Source organism: Oryx dammah, unplaced genomic scaffold (genome assembly GCF_014754425.2).
Source record: "Oryx dammah isolate SB20612 unplaced genomic scaffold, SCBI_Odam_1.1 HiC_scaffold_1, whole genome shotgun sequence".
Classification (NCBI taxonomy): domain Eukaryota; kingdom Metazoa; phylum Chordata; class Mammalia; order Artiodactyla; family Bovidae; genus Oryx; species Oryx dammah.
The window spans coordinates 88,528,405-88,546,516 of NW_024070185.1; the positions used below are offsets into that span (position 1 = coordinate 88,528,405).

General features: G+C 44.7%; 1 protein-coding gene across 2 annotated transcripts in view; it reads left to right on the forward strand.

Moving 5' to 3' along the window:
- Positions 1-17,822, forward strand: part of FBXW12 (F-box and WD repeat domain containing 12) — a 36,781-nt gene extending 18,959 nt beyond the window's left edge. For both annotated transcript variants that reach the window (XM_040240535.1, XM_040240544.1), the window contains 5 exons: positions 10,089-10,247; positions 11,629-11,839; positions 12,878-13,056; positions 13,148-13,275; positions 17,285-17,822. In XM_040240535.1, coding sequence (XP_040096469.1) covers positions 10,089-10,247; positions 11,629-11,839; positions 12,878-13,056; positions 13,148-13,275; positions 17,285-17,393 — 786 coding nt within the window. In that variant the 3' untranslated portion in view covers positions 17,394-17,822. The remainder of the gene's footprint in view (positions 1-10,088; positions 10,248-11,628; positions 11,840-12,877; positions 13,057-13,147; positions 13,276-17,284) is intronic.
- The last annotated feature ends 290 nt before the right edge of the window (positions 17,823-18,112 follow it).

Sequence of the window (18,112 nt, forward strand, 5' to 3'; positions counted from 1 at the left end):
TAAAGCAGCAGCGACAATGCCAGGTGGATTTTATATGTAGAAATAAGATGAATGACTTCACCATTTAGGTTAGGAGAAGGTTATGAGGAACTAGGTCTACTAAGCTCCTTGAACTGTCCAAGATTCAGTTCAGTTCCGTTGCTCAGTCGTGTCGACCCTTTATGACCACATGAATTGCAGCACGCCAGACCTCCCTGTCCATCACCAACTCCCAGAGTTCACTCAAACTCAAGTCCATTGAGTCAGTGATGCCATCCAGCCATCTCATCCTCTGTCGTCCCCTTCTCCTCCTGCCCCCAATCCCTCCCAGCATCAAAGTCTTTTCCAATGAGTCAACTCTTCGCATGAGGTGGCCAAAGTACTGGAGTTTCAGCTTTAGCATCATTCCTTCCAAAGAACACCCAGGACTGATCTCCTTTAGAATGGATTGGTTGGATCTCCTTGCAGTCCATGAAACTCTCAAGAGTTTTCTCCAACACCACAGTTCAAAAACATCAATTCTTCGGCTCTCAGCCTTCTTCACAGTCCAACTCTCACATCCATAACGTGACCACTGGAAAAACTATAGCCTTGACCAGATGGACCTTTGTTGGCAAAGTAATATCTCTGCTTTTTAATATGCTATCTAGGTTGGTCATAACTTTCCTTCCAAGGAGTCAGTGTCTTTTAATTTCATGGCTGCAGTCACCATCTGCAGTGATTTTGGAACCCCCCAAAATAAAGTCTGACACTGTTTCCACTGTTTCCCCATCTATTTCCCATGAAGTGATGGGAATTAGTCATATACTTTATAAGGCAGTTTGCAAACAGTGATCTCTCACCTAACTCCCAAAATAGTATACAGCAAATAGCTTCTAAATCATAAGAGGAAGATCTCTTGTGATCTTGTGGTGTCTTGTGTCTTGTGGTTTCCCTCTAGGGGCAGGATCAACCCGACCCAAAGTTTGGCTTGGTTATTGTCAACTGGGAAAAAAGAAAAGCACAACCTAGAAGCTGAGAGTTTTGTTTTATTCAGCAGCCTTTCTGAAGATAGAGCATTTCAGATGACCTTAAGAAAACTGTTCCAAGAGGCAAGGGTGGGGACCCAGGATATATAGGATTTTTTTTTGCAACAAATGACCAGGTGGTTGGAACATTAAAAGATTACTGTTAATTAAAGAAAACCAGATATGATATCTCAAGGAATTTAACACTCTTCTATGTATGGGAAAATGCAAGAGTCTGGGCTTACTGAATTGTTCCTTTGATATGTACCTTCCTTTGATGTGGGCGTCCCTTGTGGCTCAGCTGGTAAAGAATCTGCCTGCAATGTGGGAGACCTGGGTTCAGTCCCTGGGTTGGGAAGATCCCCTGGAGAAGGGAAAGGCTACCCACTCCAGTATTCTAGCCTGGAGAATTCCATGGATGGTATAGTCCACGGGGTTGCAAAGAGTCCGACACAACTGAGCAACTTACACTTTCATTTTATGAACCTTCACTGTCTGAGGCGAATATCCTGTGTTTTCACATCCCAAGTCCCCTCAGAGCTCACCATTGGGGGTGGCGGTAATGTGCTGGCATAACGGCCGCAACATCCTTTGTTTACAGATATGGCAGGCAGCATTTTTAGTTCTCATTATCCCGCACATGCTCTGAGGGGATGTGAAAAGATCCATTGGTTTCATTACCAGACTTCCCTGGGAGAGCAGGGCGGGCTTCTAGGAGTCAGCTCTGGAAATGGCTTGAGGGAATAGGGAGGAGTGACTGGCTCTGGTCTTCCTTCAGAGGAAGCAGAGCCCTGCTGGCATCTTGATCTGGGGGCTCTGACCTCCAGAACTGTGAGAGAATACATTTTTTGTTTTTATAAGCCACCCTGTCTTATTACTGCAGCCAAAGGAAACTAATACAAGACTCCTATAAGATAGAACACTTAAGGAAGGGTTGGAATTAAAATGATGGGAAAATGATAGGTATTAGAGGTGTTACCAGAAGCAAGCTGATACAGCTAATAATGTTAGACGAGAAGACTGGAAGATGAAAGTCTTTCCTGGATCTTAGGGGTCTTATATCAGAATAGTAATTAGGTAAGCCTCCTGGGAAGATACAGCAACACTATTTTTTTTTTTTTTTGGCCTCATGTTTTTGGTGTGGCTTTCGGGATCTTAATTCCCCGACCAAGGATCAAACCTGTGCCCCCTGCATTAGGAGTACAGAATCTTAACTATTAGACCACCAGGAAAATCGCAGGGCTAATTTTGAATGCATTTTAGAATATGGTCTAAAATATATATATATATTGAAAAATAATGTGTAGGATTTCAAGGAGAAATGGTCAAAGTTACATGCATCATGAGACATTTCTTTTTTTAATATAAATTTATTTATTTTAATTGGAGGTTAATTACTTTACAATATTGTATTGGTTTTGCCATACATCCATGAATCCGCCACAGGTATACACATGTTCCCCATCCTGAACCCCCCTCCCTCCTCCCTCCCCATACCATCCCTCTGGGTCGTCCCAGTGCACCAGCCCCGAGCATCCAGTATCATGCATCGAACCTGGACTGGCGATTCATTTCACATATGATATTATACATGTTTCAGTGCCATTCTCCCAAATCATCCCACCCTCTCCCTCTCCCACAGAGTCCAAAAGACTGTTCTATACATCTGTGTCTCTTTTGCTGTCTTGCATACAGGGTTATCATTACCATCTTTGTAAATTCCATATATATGCGTTAGTATACTGTATTGGTGTTTTTCTTTCTGGCTTACTTCACTCTGTAAAATAGGCTCCAGTTTCATCCACCTCATTAGAACTGATTCAAATGTATTCTTTTTAATGGCTGCATAATACTCCATTGTGTATATGTACCACAGTTTTCTTATCCATTCATCTGCTGATGGACATCTAGGTTGCTTCCATATCCTGGCTATTATAAACAGTGCTGCGATTAACATTGGGGTTCACCTGTCTCTTTCAGTTCTGGTTTCCTCGGTATGTATGCCCAGCAGTGGGATTGCTGGGTCATAAGGCAGTTCTGTTTCCAGTTTTTTAAGGAATCTCCACACTGTTCTCCATAGTGGCTGTACTAGTTTGCATTCCCACCAACAGTGTAAGAGGGTTTTCTTTTCTCCACACCCTCTCCAGCATTTATTGCTTGTAGACTTTTGGATCACAGCCATTCTGACTGGCCTGAAATGGTACCTCATTGTGGTTTTGATTTGCATTTCTCTGATAATGAGTGATGTTGAGCATCTTGTGTTTGTTAGCCATCTGTATGATGAGACATTTCTGTTACCTGGTTAAAGAGAGATGATCTGGGTGGGCCCACTCTAATTCCATGGGTGCTTTAAAGGCAGAGCATTTTCTCTGGCTGGTCACAGAAGAGGAAGTCAGAGACACAGAGGGTGAGGGCATGGGGGCCTCCTATGCTGGCTGCCAGGTTGTTGGTGGGCCTGGAATGGGGATGGTCTCTGCTGCCAGCCAGTGGGCAGGGAAACCTCAGTTCTGCAGCCACAGTGACCTGAATGGGCTCTCAAATGAGAACCCAGCACCCTGACACCTTGACTCAGCTTTGTATGACTTTTTATACATTCCACGGGTTATTTGGAAGTTGTTAGGTCAGTGGCTCATTTCAAGTTAAATTACATTTGTGTGCAAAGTCAGCATCAGGGTTCATTTTTACTTACAAATGGTCATCCAAAACTTACAGGAAAGACCATACTTTCTTCATCGAATTACATTATCACCTTCGTTTTGTCAAAATATCAACTGACCAAATGTGTCATGGGTGTTCTATGTCAAACCTGTGAGTCAGTCTCCACTGATCTGTATGTCTGTCCTGATGACAGTCACATGGGGTCTTGTTTCCCACAGATTTTAGTTAAGTCATGACCTCCCACATTTCCTTTCTTTGAAAATATATCTATTTTCATAAAATTTTTCCAGTGAGCTCGTCAATTTCCATAAAATTTTTCCAGTGAGCTCATCAATTTCCATAAAATTTCCATAAAATTTTTCCAGTGAGCTCGTCAGTTTCTGTAACACTGCTTCCTTAGTTTTTGGTTACTTTGACTCTGTACATTGATTTGGGAACAACTGACACCTTAGTATTCAGTCTTCTAAGCGATGAATACGGCATCAGTTCAGTTCAGTCGCTCAGTCGTGTTGGACTCTTTGCGACCCCATGAATCGCACCACACACCAGGCCTCCCTGTCCATCACCAACTCCCGGAGTTCACTCAAACTCATGTGCATCGAGTTGGTGATGCCATCCAGCCATCTCATCCTCTGTCATCCCCTTTTCCTCCTGCCCCCAATCCCTCCCAGCATCAGAGTCTTTTCCAATGAGTCAACTGTTCACATGAAGTGGCCAAAGTATTGGAGTTTCAGCCTCACACCAGTCCTTCCAGTGAGCACCCAGGACTGGTCTCCTTCAGAATGGACTGGTTGGACCTCCTTGTAGTCCAAGGGACTTGCAAGAGTCTTCTCCAACACCACAGTTCAAAAACATCAATTCTTTGGCACTCAGCTTTCTTCACAGTCCAACTCTCACATCCATACATGAGGAGGGACGGGCTTCTCTGCTGGTTTCCCTGGTAACTGACAAGCCAGCCTGATGTCAGTTACCTCTGTAATTGGTCTCCCTCCTATATATGGACATTACCAGATGGTCTGTACCAAAATCAGATTGATTATATTCTTTGCAGCTGAAGATGGAGAAGTTCTATATAGTCAGCAAAAACAAGACCAGGAGCTGACTGTGGCTCAGATTATGAACTCCTAATTGTAAAACTCAGACTTAAATTGAAGAAAGTAGGGAAAACCACTAGGCATAAAGGAATGATCTAAATCAGTTCCATAACTCTGACCATAAACTGGACCATAGACAGGAGGAGTTATAGGAGTATCGAGGGACAGAAACAGGCTTGAATGAAGCATGAGCCTCCTGAGCAGAGAGCACACAGGCTGATAATACAGCTTTTCCTGGGAAAGCACAGTCTTCAGCAAGGAGAAAGAAAGGGGAAGGAAAGAGCAAGAAGTGGGATGCAAGAGGGGTGGGATGCAAGAGGGCTGGGAAGCAGGGAAATGAGTAAACTGTTATTATTAAGTCTGAATAAAGGCAATCCTGGGCTTACCTGGTGGCTCAGACAGTAAAGAATCTGCCTTCAATGTGGGAGATGCGAGTTCGATCCCTGGGTCGGGAAGATTCCCTGGAGTAGGAAATAGCAATTCACTCCAGTATTCTTGCCTGGAGAACCCCATGGAGGGAGGAGTCTGGCAGGCCACAGTCCATGAGGTCGCAAAGAGTCTGACATGACTGAGAGACTAACACTTACACTTTAAATCAAATCCCTTACAATTATACATTGGGAAGTGACAAATAGATTCAAAGGATTAGAGCTGAGAGAGTGTCTGAAGAACTATGGACAGAGGTTTGTAACATTGTACAGGAAGCAGCGATCAACACCATCCCCAAGAAAAAGAAATGCAACAAGGCACAATGGTTGTCTGAGGAAGTCTTACAAATAGCTGAGAAAAGAACAAAAGCAAAAGGCAGAGGAGAAAAGGGAAGACATACCCATCTGAATGCAGAGTTTCGAACAATAGCAAGGAGAGATAAGAAAGCCTTCCTCTGTGAACACTGCAAAGAAATAGAGGAAAACAATAGAATGGGAAAGACTAGAGATCTCTTCAAGAAAATTAGAGATACCAAAGGAACATTTCATGCAAAGATGGGCAATTCTGAAAGAGATGGGAATACCAGACCACCTAACCTGCCTCTTGAGAAATCTGTATGCAGGTTAGGAAGCAACAGTTGGAACTGGACATGGAACAACAGACTGGTTCCAAATGGGAAAAGAAGTACATCAAGGCTGTATGTTGTCACCCTGCTTATTTAACTTATATGCAGAGTGCATCATGCGAAATGCCGGGCTAGATGAAGCAAAAGCTGGAATCAAGATTGCTGGGAGAAATATCAGTAACCTCAGATATGCAGATGACACCACCGTTGTGGCAGAAAGCAAAGAAGAACTAAAGAGCTTCTTGATGAAAGTGAAAGAGGAGAGTGAAAAAGCTGGCTTAAAACTCAACATTCAAAAAATTAAGATCATGGCATCCAGTCCCATCACTTCATGGCAAATAGATGGGGAAACAGTGAGAGAATTTAGTTTCTTGGGCTCCAAAATCACTGCAGAAGGTGACTGAAGCCACGAAATTAAGAGACACTTGCGCCTTGGAAGAAAAGCTGTGACCAACCTAGACAGCATATTAAAAAGCAGAGACATTACTTTGCCAACAGTGGTCTGTGTAGTCAAAGGTATGGTTTTTTCCAGTAGTCATGCCATGTGAGAGTTGGACCATAAAGCCTGAACTCCAGAGATTGATGTTTTTGAACAGTGGTGTTGGAAAAGACTCTTGAGAGTCCCTTGGACTGCAAGGGGATCAAACCAGTCAGTCCTAAAGGACATTAATCTTGAATATTCATTAGAAGGACTGATGCTAAAACTGAAGCTCCAATACTTTGGCCACCTGATGCAAAGAACTGACTCATTAAAAAAGACCCCGATGCTGGGAAAGATTGAAGGCATTAGGAGAAGGGGATGACAGAGGACAAGATCGTTGGATTGCATCCTGATTCAATGGACGTGAGTTTGAGCAAACTCCAGGAGATGATGAAGGACAGGGAAGCCTGGCATACTGCAGTCCATGGGATCGTAAAGAGTTGGACACAACTGAGCGACTGAACAACACCAACTGCCCCCTCAATAGTGAAGACTGCTGCTATGTCCTGCCTGCTCCCTGCTGCATATGGTAGAATGTCACTTAAGGGCCTTGCTTCAGACATAAGCTCCCCCATCCACTAAACCATTGTTGACTCCAGACCCTTCTGTCTTGAGGCTACATAAGTGGGTAGGGTGCAGACCAAGGGTAATAGGAGAATGTATGGTTTTGTATTTATAAAGAAATTGCCATGCATCACTCTGTAGCATACATAGAAATAATTTCTGTATAAATATACATAGAAGTGCATTTGACTTTTGTGTAGTTACCTGTATCCAACAGCCTTGCTAAATTTACCTATTAATTCTTTGGTAAAAAAGAAAAAATATTTTTATTATTTTTTGCCCGCACTGTGCGACTTGCGGGACCTTCCCAACCAGGGATTCAACCTGTGCCCCTTGCCCTAGCAGTGCAGAGTCTTAACCACTGGCTCACCAGGGAAGTTCCACCTATGAATTCTAACTGGTTTTGGGGAGAATAGATTAGTAGAAAATTTTCAAAGGTAACAATTTCTTAGGACTCACAAAGGACTAGCCGTGTAATAAAAAATGAACAGATTTGATTTCATCAAGTTCAAAACTTTTACTCTTTAGAAGACGTTGTTAAGAAAAATAAAAGGCAAACTTCAAACTGGACTAATGTATTTCCCATGTTTAAACATGACACAGGACTGTGTCCAGAATATATAAAGAACTGGTACCACTCAGGAAAAAGAGGACAACGCAGCTTTTACATTACACAAAGGATTTGAACACTCCTCAGTTCAGTTCAGTCGCTCAGTCGTGTCCAGCTCTTTGCGACCCCATGGACTGCAGCACGCCAGGCTCCCCTGTCCATGACCAACTCCTGGAGCTTATTCAAACTCATGTTCATCAAGTCAGTGATGCCATCCAACCATCTCATCCTCTGTCGTCCCCTTCTCCCGCGTTCAGTCTTTTTCAGCATCAGGGTCTTTTTCAGTGAGTCAGTTCTTCACATCATGTAGCCATAGAATTGGAGTTTCAGCTTCACCATCAGTCCTTCCAGTGAATATTCAGGACTGATTTCCTTTAAGATGGACTGGTTGTATCTCCTTATGTCCAGGGGATTCTCAAGTGTCTTCTCCAATACCACAGTTCAAAAGCATCAGTTCTTCAGCATTCAGCTTTCTTTATAGTCCAACTCTCACAGCCGTACATGACTACTGGGAAAACCATAGCTTTGACTAGACGGACCTTTGTTGGCAAAGTAATGTCTGCTTTTTAGCATGCTGTCTAGGTTGGTCACAATTTTTCTTCCAAGGAGCAAGCGCCTTTTAATTTCATGGCTGCAGTCACCATCTGCAGTGATTTTGGAGGCCCCCCCCCCAAATAAAGTCTCTCCCTATTTCCATTGTTTCCCCATCTATCTGCCATGAAGTGATGGGACCGGATGCCATGATCTTAGTTTTCTGAATGTTGAATTTTAAACCAGCTTTTTAACTGTCTTCTTTCACTTTCATCAAAAGGCTCTTTAGTTCTTTTCACTTTCTGCCATAAGGTTGGTGTCATTTGTATATCTGAAGTTATTGATATTTCTCCCAGCAATCTTGATTCCAGCTTCTGCGTCATCCAGCCCAGCATTTCTCATGATGTACTCTGCGTATAAGTTAAATAAGCAGGGTGACAGTATACAGCCTTGATGTACTCCTTTTCCTATTTGGAACCAGTCTATTGTTCCATGTTCAGTTCTGTTACTTCTTGACCTGCATCCAGATTTCTCAGGAGGCAGGTCAGGTGGTCTGGTATTCCCATCTGTTTAAGAATTTTCCAGTTTGTTGTGATCCACACAAAGACTTTGGCATAGTCAGTTAAGCAGAAGTAGATGTTTTTGTGGAACTCTCTTGCTTTCTCAATGATCCAGCGGATGTTGGCAGTTTGATCTCTGGTTTCTCTGCCTTTTCTAAATCCAGCTTGAACATCTGGAAGTTCACGGTTTATGTACTGTTGAAGCCTGGCTTGGAGAATTTTGAGCATTACTTTGCTTGCGTGTGTGATGAGTGTAGTTGTGCAGTAGTTTTAGCATTCTCAAAAGCATATAATCAGATGGTTATTAGCACATGGAGAGGCATTCCACATGGTCAGGTCATCAGTAGAATGCAGTTTTTTCTTTTATCTGGCTGCATGTGTTCAGTCATGTCCAGCTCTTTGTGACCTCATGAACTGTAGCCTGCCAGGCTCCTCTGTCCATGGGATTCTCAGGCAAGAATACTGCAGTGGGTTGCCACTTCCTATTCCAGAAGATCTTCCCAACCCAGGGATCACACCCAGGCCCTCTGCATTAGGAATGGGGATTCTTAGCCACTGGACCACTGAGGAAGCCCCGATTTTCTTTACCTTAACACTTTCTTTCTCCTTTTTCCTTATTTAGGCCTGTCACCTGTTTTATTTTTTGTCTTTACTCCTTTACTCCCATGGCAGTCAGTGAGTTACTCTGTTTTGATCCTCTTCACTTTTTAAAGATGTATTATTTCCAGCTTTTTGAGAACATAAAATATTTACACCTTGTTCTTCTCTTGTGTCTACCTTTTTTTTAATTAGCTCTTTGATTTACGGTTTAGTGTATCTCATAACACTAGTTCTTTTGGTGACATTTTCGTTGGATCTTGTGATTTGATGAAGCCCATCCCCTGGTCAGGTCCCGAGGAAGGGCCCACGGATTCAAGTCCTGCCTTAGCATTGTGTTCTGTAGTCTGGGGGCTTGAAGAGTGGCCTGGCTGGATACTGCATCCCTGGCTCATGCTTTCCTTGAATTTTGTGGAGATACTATGCCACAGTGTTTCTGTTGGCGAAGTCTGCTGCCACCCTTACTTCTCTTGTTAGATACTAGAGTTTTAAACATCAAAGGCCTAAAGGATTTTTTGAAAGATTTAAAGCCTAGTAGTTAGTTATATTGTAATGTGTCTGTGGTGACCATCCCGGCTCAACTTCCCCAGGATTTATTTCCAGAAAGTTTTATTGCACATGAATTTTGTTTTTTTGACTGTGCCACGTGTTTGTGGCAGCACATGGACTCAGAAGTTTCAGCGCTCAGACGTAGTTGCTCAGGGGCGTGTGGGATCATAGTTCCCCAGTCAGGGTTCAAACCTACGTCCCCTGCAATGAATTGGAAGGGGGATTCTTTACCATGGACCACCAGGGACGTCCTTGTACGTGGATTTTCAGTGTTAGTCTGTTAATTATTTGACTTTTCTTCTGTAGGAACTTCATTTCTGTGTTTCTTAGACCTTTGCTTATCTCCTTGGACACTTTCTGATTCTTTTTGGCTCTTGATCCCATTTTTGTTCTGTTGCTTGCAGGCCGCCTGTGCTGAAGGGGCACTCTACACACTTACGGTGCCCTGGCTGCAGCTGCTCTCCAGAGTCAACGTGTTTCCCGGCAACCCCACCAGTCTCCTCTGCTCACCTGACCGGCAGTGGGTGTTCGCGTCAACCCAGAACTCAGACCTGAGCCCGGAGGTCAGTAGTAGGCTGTGTCCCTTGCCTCAGGGGTCTGGCTTTGTGCACAAGGGTGGTGGGTCCTGTGCCCTAGGCTTTTGGGGTGCATCTGGTGGGGGCAGCTTCTCATGTAGGACCAAACCCCACAGCCTGCATGGGTGATGCTGAGTCATCTGTGACTTTTCACAGCAGTGACTGCCTTCTCAGGGCCACCAGCTGAGCTGAGAGCCATGGCAGCCTCACCCAGGAGCCTCTGTTCTTTCCATGCTCCTGTGTTCCCCACAGGCTGGAGGGGGTCAGCTACCTTACTGAAGATGACAGAATTCAGTTTTGAAAAGGTTTGGGACTTACTGGTGGAAATGCTCATGAGGTATTGGTGGCCTGAGAACAGGCTTCAACAAGAGTAAGGAAGACGGTGTCTGGGCCAGCATGGAGGAGATGCTCACAGCGTGGGGACTGTATCCATTACCTGGAGGCCCATACACAGCTTGCCTGTGAGAATGGTTGCCTCTGCCAGTGGTTCATGGGCTCAGAGATGCTCAGGCTGAGTGCCAGGGTGTGAATTGGAAAAGTGTGTGTGTGTGGGTGTGCAGGTGCACCCATGAGCTCTATCGTTTAGTTGTGTCCAACTCTGACACCATGGATTGTAGCCTGCCAGGCTTCTCTGTTCATGGGATTTCCCAGGCAAGAATACTGGAGTGGATTGTCATTTCCTACTCCAGAGGATTTACCCAACGCAGGGATCAAACCTGCATCTTCTGTGTCTCCTGCATTGGCAGGCAGATTCTTTACCACTGAGCCACCCGGAAAGCCTGAGTTAGAATATTAGACCAGAGTAAAAAGCAGGCAGCTGAAGCGGGTCTTGAGACCCTGATTCACTGGGGTCGGTGAGCAAGGAAGGACAGAAAAAGAGAAGCAGTGGCCAAGCTGGACAGAACTGGCTGTGCCGGGACCTGAGAGTCAGGGGAGGCCAGGGGTCAGGGAGGGCAGCCAAAGGAGAGAGGCCATAGGATCGGTGGGCAGCCTCAGATCACTTCCAGGGACCAAGAAGGGGGTTGGAGGCAGACTGCAAGAAGATAGGAAAGGAATATGGAGGAAGACATTGGAGGCAGAAGCAAGATGGTGACAGGCGCTCAGGAAAAGAAATCCATTTATTTGATTCACCCATTATGCTGACCTCACTGGGACTGGTGTCCAAGATCTTTCCAGCAGGGCCAGACACGGGGCGGGGTTAACCTCTTTACCCTGGTAAGGGCGTTTGAGAAAGGCGGGTCCACATGAGGCACCCTGTGAGACCCAGTACAGTCACGGTGGATGTGGTCCAGTGGGGGCTTTTGGAGTGCTCCTGGTTGGAGAAGTCTCTTCCCTCACCAGTGATGAGTCGTGCGGTGCTGTTTCCCAGGTGTTCTACACTCAATCCTTGCTGTGCCGGTCGGAAGATGAGACTCCTGCCTCCACCACTCTCCCCATCTGGCTGACGTCCAGAGCCTGCTGGGCCCCCGACGAGGCAGCCAGGCTGATGGTGATGCACAGAAATGACAACGGCATGCAGTTGGTCATCACCACCTTCGAGCTAGGGACCAGGAAGTCCAGGGATAGAGTGGAGATTCTTGGTAAGGATCCCCATGTCACCACCACTACCTTACAGTGCTTCCTCATGTTTCCTTTGGGGCACTTTTTCTTTCCTCTCAGTGAATCATAGTGACCCACAGATGTTTTCTAGTGCTGTTGTGTGCTGGTGGAGTGGGTGAACACTTGCTGTGTGTTGGGGCCCTCTGCATGGCCGTGGGATTCAGAGGTTAACTGCTGTCCACTCTTCTCCCTCCTCTGCGTCCATTCATCCCCACCTCTCCTTCTACGACTGTGTCCAAGTCACCACTCTCAGCACTGAGTGCACACAGAGATGAGTAAAAGCCACAGCTGTCCCTTCCCTAAGGAGCTCCTAGTCCAGTAGGAAAATAGGACCCACATTTTTGTCCTTTCCTGTCTCCTCTGTTTTCCAAACCCCACATCACCCTGATAGGCCTTTTCTTTGTTCCTTAGCATTTTTTCCTTTGTATTATATTCATTTGTTTTCCTATCATCATTTGACCATAAATTTTACTCTGAGCTTCCTGGCAGCCGAGGAAAAAAAGGGAAACAGGATGTGTAATATAATCCCTTGTCTGATACGAGAAAACGCATGAACTCTTCAAAAGAGGTAATTTTGTTTTCCTGGTGCTAACTAAATTCCATAAGGAAATGATCGAATTAATTTTTTTTTTAACAAGGAATGCTGTACAGTATAAAAGAATCTTCAACAGTAGTTTTCAGCAGATGTCATAAACATCATAGTTCTCATGTGGTCATGTCTTACATCCCCCTGTTGTAGATGGGGAAGGGTAGAAAGCAGGGTGGAAGCCTCACCCCTGGATAGTACCATGGGCCGGATACTATCACTTTCATGTGCGTACCACCTTGAACCTCACCAGCATTTGACAGCTGATGACCAGTAGACTAGAGGAGTCAATGCATGGGTCAGACTGATTGCAGATGCAACACAAAGCCGTTGCTCTTTTCATTATTCCACATCCTCGTAGGTGAGGCATGTCTATTCCAGACCCCCAGCTGCTTCTAGGACATGACAGTCTATGTGCCTTTATTTCAAAAAGTACGACAGATTGCGAGCTTCCTGCTGCCAGACACCATGATGCCTCCTCACCTCATGAAGGGCCACGGCTCCCAGGTGATCCTGCTGGTGTCCGGCTCAGAGCTGGTGCTCTTCACCATTCACGGCCTGCAGCTGGTGGCCTTTCAGGACCACCAGAGGCCCATCACATCCATGTGGGTGGTGAGTGTGGCCCCTTGCCTGCCTGCTGCCAGCCTCATAGCTCCATGCCTTGGAGCCCACATTCCTCCCTCACTTGGTTTTTTGTTTCAAGGACCAGACTCGAGTCATCACCTCTTCCTTTGACCTCTCCCTGCGAATCTACATGTGGAGCAAGGAAAATAAATTTCCTGTCCTCAAGAGCTGCTATCATTTGCTTGGTGGGTCCCACAGATGGGCCAGGTAATTGCTTCTGACTTTTTAAATGTTACCTACACAATGGCCTCTCCTGGCCTCCCAGCAAGAGGATACCATTGGCAAGAATGTGAATGGGACTTGGAATCTTAGCCCAGCCTGCCCGTCCCTATTTGGGGACCTAAGGCAAGTCACTGTTCATATTTATCCTCTGGTTTTAAAAAAGACGCTACACTATGCATCATTCGCATCATCTCCTTTAATATACAAAGCCACCACCTGCAGTTAGCATCACCCACATTTCCCAGATGAAATCAGCCACGTGGGTCCTGCCCAGAGGCCCACGGGGATGCACAGTGAAGCCGGGGTGAGCCTGGATGCAGCCCTTACCCCGCCTCTGTAACCTGTACAATGCCAGGTCCATTTACCAAACCTAGGTGGCCGTAGGGGCAAGACTATAAAAGTTGAAAAGAATGTGATTTTTGTGCTCTGGTTTACAATTAGAATTGGGGATGCTGTGCTTAGTCGCTCGGTTGTGTCTGACTCTTTGCAACCCCATGGACTGTAGCCCACCAGGCTCCTCTGTCCCTGGGGATTCTCCAGGCAAGAATACTGGAGTGGGTTGCCATGCCCTCCTCCAGGGGATCTTTCAACCCAGGGATCAAACCCAGGGCTCCTGCATTGCAGGTGAATTCTTCACTGCCTGAGCCACCAGGGAACCCCAAGAATACTAGAGTGGGTAGCCTATCCCTTCCCCAGGGGATCTTCCAGACCCAGGAATGGAACCGGGGTCTCCTGCATTGCAGGTGGATTCTTCACCAGCTGACCTACCAGGGCAGCCCAGAATTGGGGGATGACATGTTTTTTCTTATCAGAGTAAGTCCTGCAAAGTAAGGACAGGGCTTCCAGATTGTCTGTTTCACTGGGTTACTTAAGGTAACACCTCCTACTTCATAACCATCAGTTGTCATGAGTTATGGGATTAATTCATCCTCTTGTAGCAAACATCTTACAGTGTTAATTTAAAAAAATACAATGCCTCAAACTAAATATTTTTACAATTAAAGATTTCTATAACAAACCTGCTTCCCTAGTAGCTCAGATAGTAAAACTTCTGCCTGCAATGCAGGAGACCCAGGTTTGATCCCTGGGTCAAGAAGATCCCCTGGAGAAGGAAATGGCAACTCACTCCAGTATAACAAACCTACCTAGTTGCTGAGTTTGAGAGCCATAACATTCCATCTCCACACTGCAGGCCATGAGGGGCTGTATATTTCCTACTCAAGACCCTAATATGTTGCTATCTACCCTCTCCTGTGCTCAGGGGAGGTGGCCTTGCTCTGTTCTGTCTGTACCTGGGCCGCAGGCCAGCCATAGTGAATCAAGCCCCCCAGGCCGATGGAGGCCCTGATTACACGCCCCACATCCACTCATGACCCCTCAGTAATGATTTTTTTCCTCCAGTGGCAGGAGATGTGTGTGAACAAACACTTGTTGCCACTGGAAGGAGGCCACTGAAGAGCTTGCCAGTGATGCTGGTCTCCCAAGATGTGCTTTTTTTTTTCCTTTCCTTTTTTATATGTGCCTTTAAAGAATTCCCTGTATCATTACTGAATGGTTAGAACATCTTTTCACTGAAATAACACTGTTGTCAACTTAGTAAGCAAGTAGCACTTCTAGAAACTTCTTTTTTACACGTTTTTAAACACTGCTCTGCATGCATCACACAGAGCAGAACACATTTATTCACTGAAATATTCTTTGAGCACGATTAGACACTTGTGTTTTTAATTCCTGTTTATTTACTTACCTCTGCGCTGGGTCTTCATTGCTGCACGCCGGCTTTTTCCGGCTTTTCGTTGCAGAGCTCAGGCTCTAGAGTATGGGCTTAGTAATTGTGGCACACGGGCTTTGTTGCCCTGTGGCATGTTGGATCTTCCTGGACCAGGGATCAGATGTGTCCCCTATATTGTTGGCAGGCATATTCTTAACCACTGAGCCACCAGGGAAGTTCCAGAAACTTTTGTTTTATAAGTGTTTTTAAACTGTGCTATTCTAAGGCTTCCCTGGTGGCTCAGATGGTAAAGAATTTACCTGCAGTACTGGATACCCAGATTCAATTTCTGGATCAGGAAGATTCCCTGGAGAAGGGAATGGCTATTCTTGCCTGGAGGATTCCATGGATAGAGGACCTTGGCGGGCTACAGTTCATGAGGTCACAAGAGTCAGACACAACTGAGTGACTAACACACCCATTTTATAGGATGGTAAACCATTCACTGAAATGACATTTTCTCAATGAGCAGAGCACACTTAGTAACATAAATGTGCTTTAATCAGAACCCTGGAATGTGTTACAACCTTGAATTCTGCTCTTTGCTAATTCATAAGAGATTCCTCAGAAATCCTTAGTTGATGCAAGTGGTAATTTCCCTTTGAGGGCTTCATTTGGCAATCATAAATGCAGCAACCTAGCTCCGTGCTGATCCCCACAGGATGGGCAGCTGTGGACTGCATTTCATCTATCTTCATTACTTTTTAGGAGCTTTTCAGTTTCCTAAAATGTTATAATGTGTGAACACATATTCTGATTCTCCAAAGAAAATGGGTGTGTTAAATATAAATTTAGTAGCAAACCTAGCAGCATACCCCTAGGAGAAATAAAACATGTCTACAAAGACTTATACTGGAATGTTCTTAGCAGATTTATTCAGAAAACCCTAAAGGTGCAAACAGTGCAGATGCCCGCCAACTGGTAAATGGAGAAATCCACTGTGGTGCGTCCATACAGGGGAATGTTATTCAGCCGTGAAGAGACATACATGTGGGTGAACTGCCCACATATTGTGCTGGTGAAAGAAGCCAAAGGTGTAAGGTCACATATTGAATGATTCCTTTAATAGCGTACATACAGAAAAGGCAGGTCTATAGGAACAAAAGGTTAATTACTGCTGCCCAGGGTTGAGTGTAGGATGAGATTTACTGCAGATGGCTACAACAGATCTTTCTGGGCCAATGGAAATGTTCTTAAAACTGGGTTTTAGTGATAGTTACAGAGTTCTGCAAATTTGCTAAAGATGAGTTGAGGGGGTGGGGGAAGATGAAGAGGAAGTCTATAAAGAGAAAAAGAAAGAAGATAGGCGCTAGTTCAACCTTATTTGCAAACAAACCAAGGAGACTGGTGACTGACTGCTTGTATCAGGGAGCAGTTGTTGCCCTGCTCAGCCCCACGCAGACCAGCCAGTCCTGCAATTTTCCAACCCAATCCTGCAGTTTTCTGACACAGTCTGCAAACTGCCACATTCCACTCCTGTTATTAATCTCGTTGTTGTTGTTTGCACAAGATGCATTTTTTAAAATTAATTTATTTTAATTGGAGGCTAATTCCTTTACAGTATTATAGTGGTTTATTAATCTCTTAAGTTGAGTAAGTCAGCATGGGATTTACGCTAAGCTAAAAGGTAGTTCATGAAAGCCAAAGCTTGTTTCAGAAGCAATCTATATAGACAAAAACTAGGCTTCTGTGAGAAACTAAGCAAGTTCCTTCTGTTTTTGTTTGTTGGTTAGTTCTTTTTTTTTGTTTGTTGGTTTGGTTCTCTACACACTTGCTCCATTTTTCTATAGTGCAACAAAGCAGCATTGTGTTTTTGTGGAAACTGAAGGCCCCATTGGCTCCTGCAGTTACATCTCCTTCACTGAGACTGGTTAGGAATTGATAGTAATTCTAAATTCTGGAGAAATGACTCTGACCTGCCCAGATTGGATGAGGTACCCCCCACTCCTGTATCAGGAGAAGTTTCTAGAGTAGCTGGAATCATTGTGATTCAGGCAGCTACCATCAGGAGGACCTCAAACTGATCACACTCAAGAATGTGATGATTTTTGCTACTTGATACAAATGAACGCAGGTCCTCAAGTCAAAGCCCCGTATACTCAGAGATGGGGTGGACTGGGTGGAGAACATACAAGGTTAAGCTCCATCTTTGTGTAAAAGCTTTGTGACTTAAATGTTTGTCCTTTTCCAAAGTTAACATATAGCGTGTCCCTTCCTTTACAGTGGATTCACTCATGTGGAGAGTGACAGTATGAGCATTGTAGGCGTGGAAGCCAGAAACATCGGAACTAGTATTCTGAGGTCATATTACTTCCAAGTGCAGTGCGGCTAAGATGACGGCATCAGCTGGTGATTGTCACCACAGTTGGTGAGGGGCTTGTCTGCATACAGAGACTAAAGTAATTATTATATCAACATCGGGGAAAAGAAGGAATGATTCTCAAATACCTACTGTGGGCCACACAAGTATGTGAGGTGACTTTATTTTTAAATCCTCAGCAGAAGCCAATGAAGTGTAGATATTACTGTCTGTATTTTTCAAAGAAGTTGAAATGTAGTAGAAGAGTAGTTAACCCACTGTTAGTCCATTTTCCAGCTATCAAACAAACTGTCCAAGGTTATTCAAATAGTAAGTAGCCAAGAAGAATGAATGTAAGACCTTGGGTACTAGAAAACCCAGGTTTAAAGTACTCAGATTGTAATATAATTGTTTTTTGTTGTCCAAATATGTAATTAATGAAGTAGATTTTTTTTTATCTTCCTAGTCTTGTTACGTGCTTTAGATACACATTAGTGAACAGCTCTGGGTGTCCTACAGATGTTCTGTGGCACAACGTTGCATGGCTGCAGGGCGTCATTCTGTGCCTGTGACGATGATGCCTCTGGAGTTGGTCCACTTGGAAGCCCTGACTGGGTTAGCGGGTCTGTCTTTAGAGTTCTTAATTGCGAGCAATAGGAACACCAGGCTGGATCACTAACAACAAAAAAGGAATTTATTAGAAAGAGTAGCATACAGGGGCAGTGTGCAGGCTTGAGAAGTAGGCCTGACAC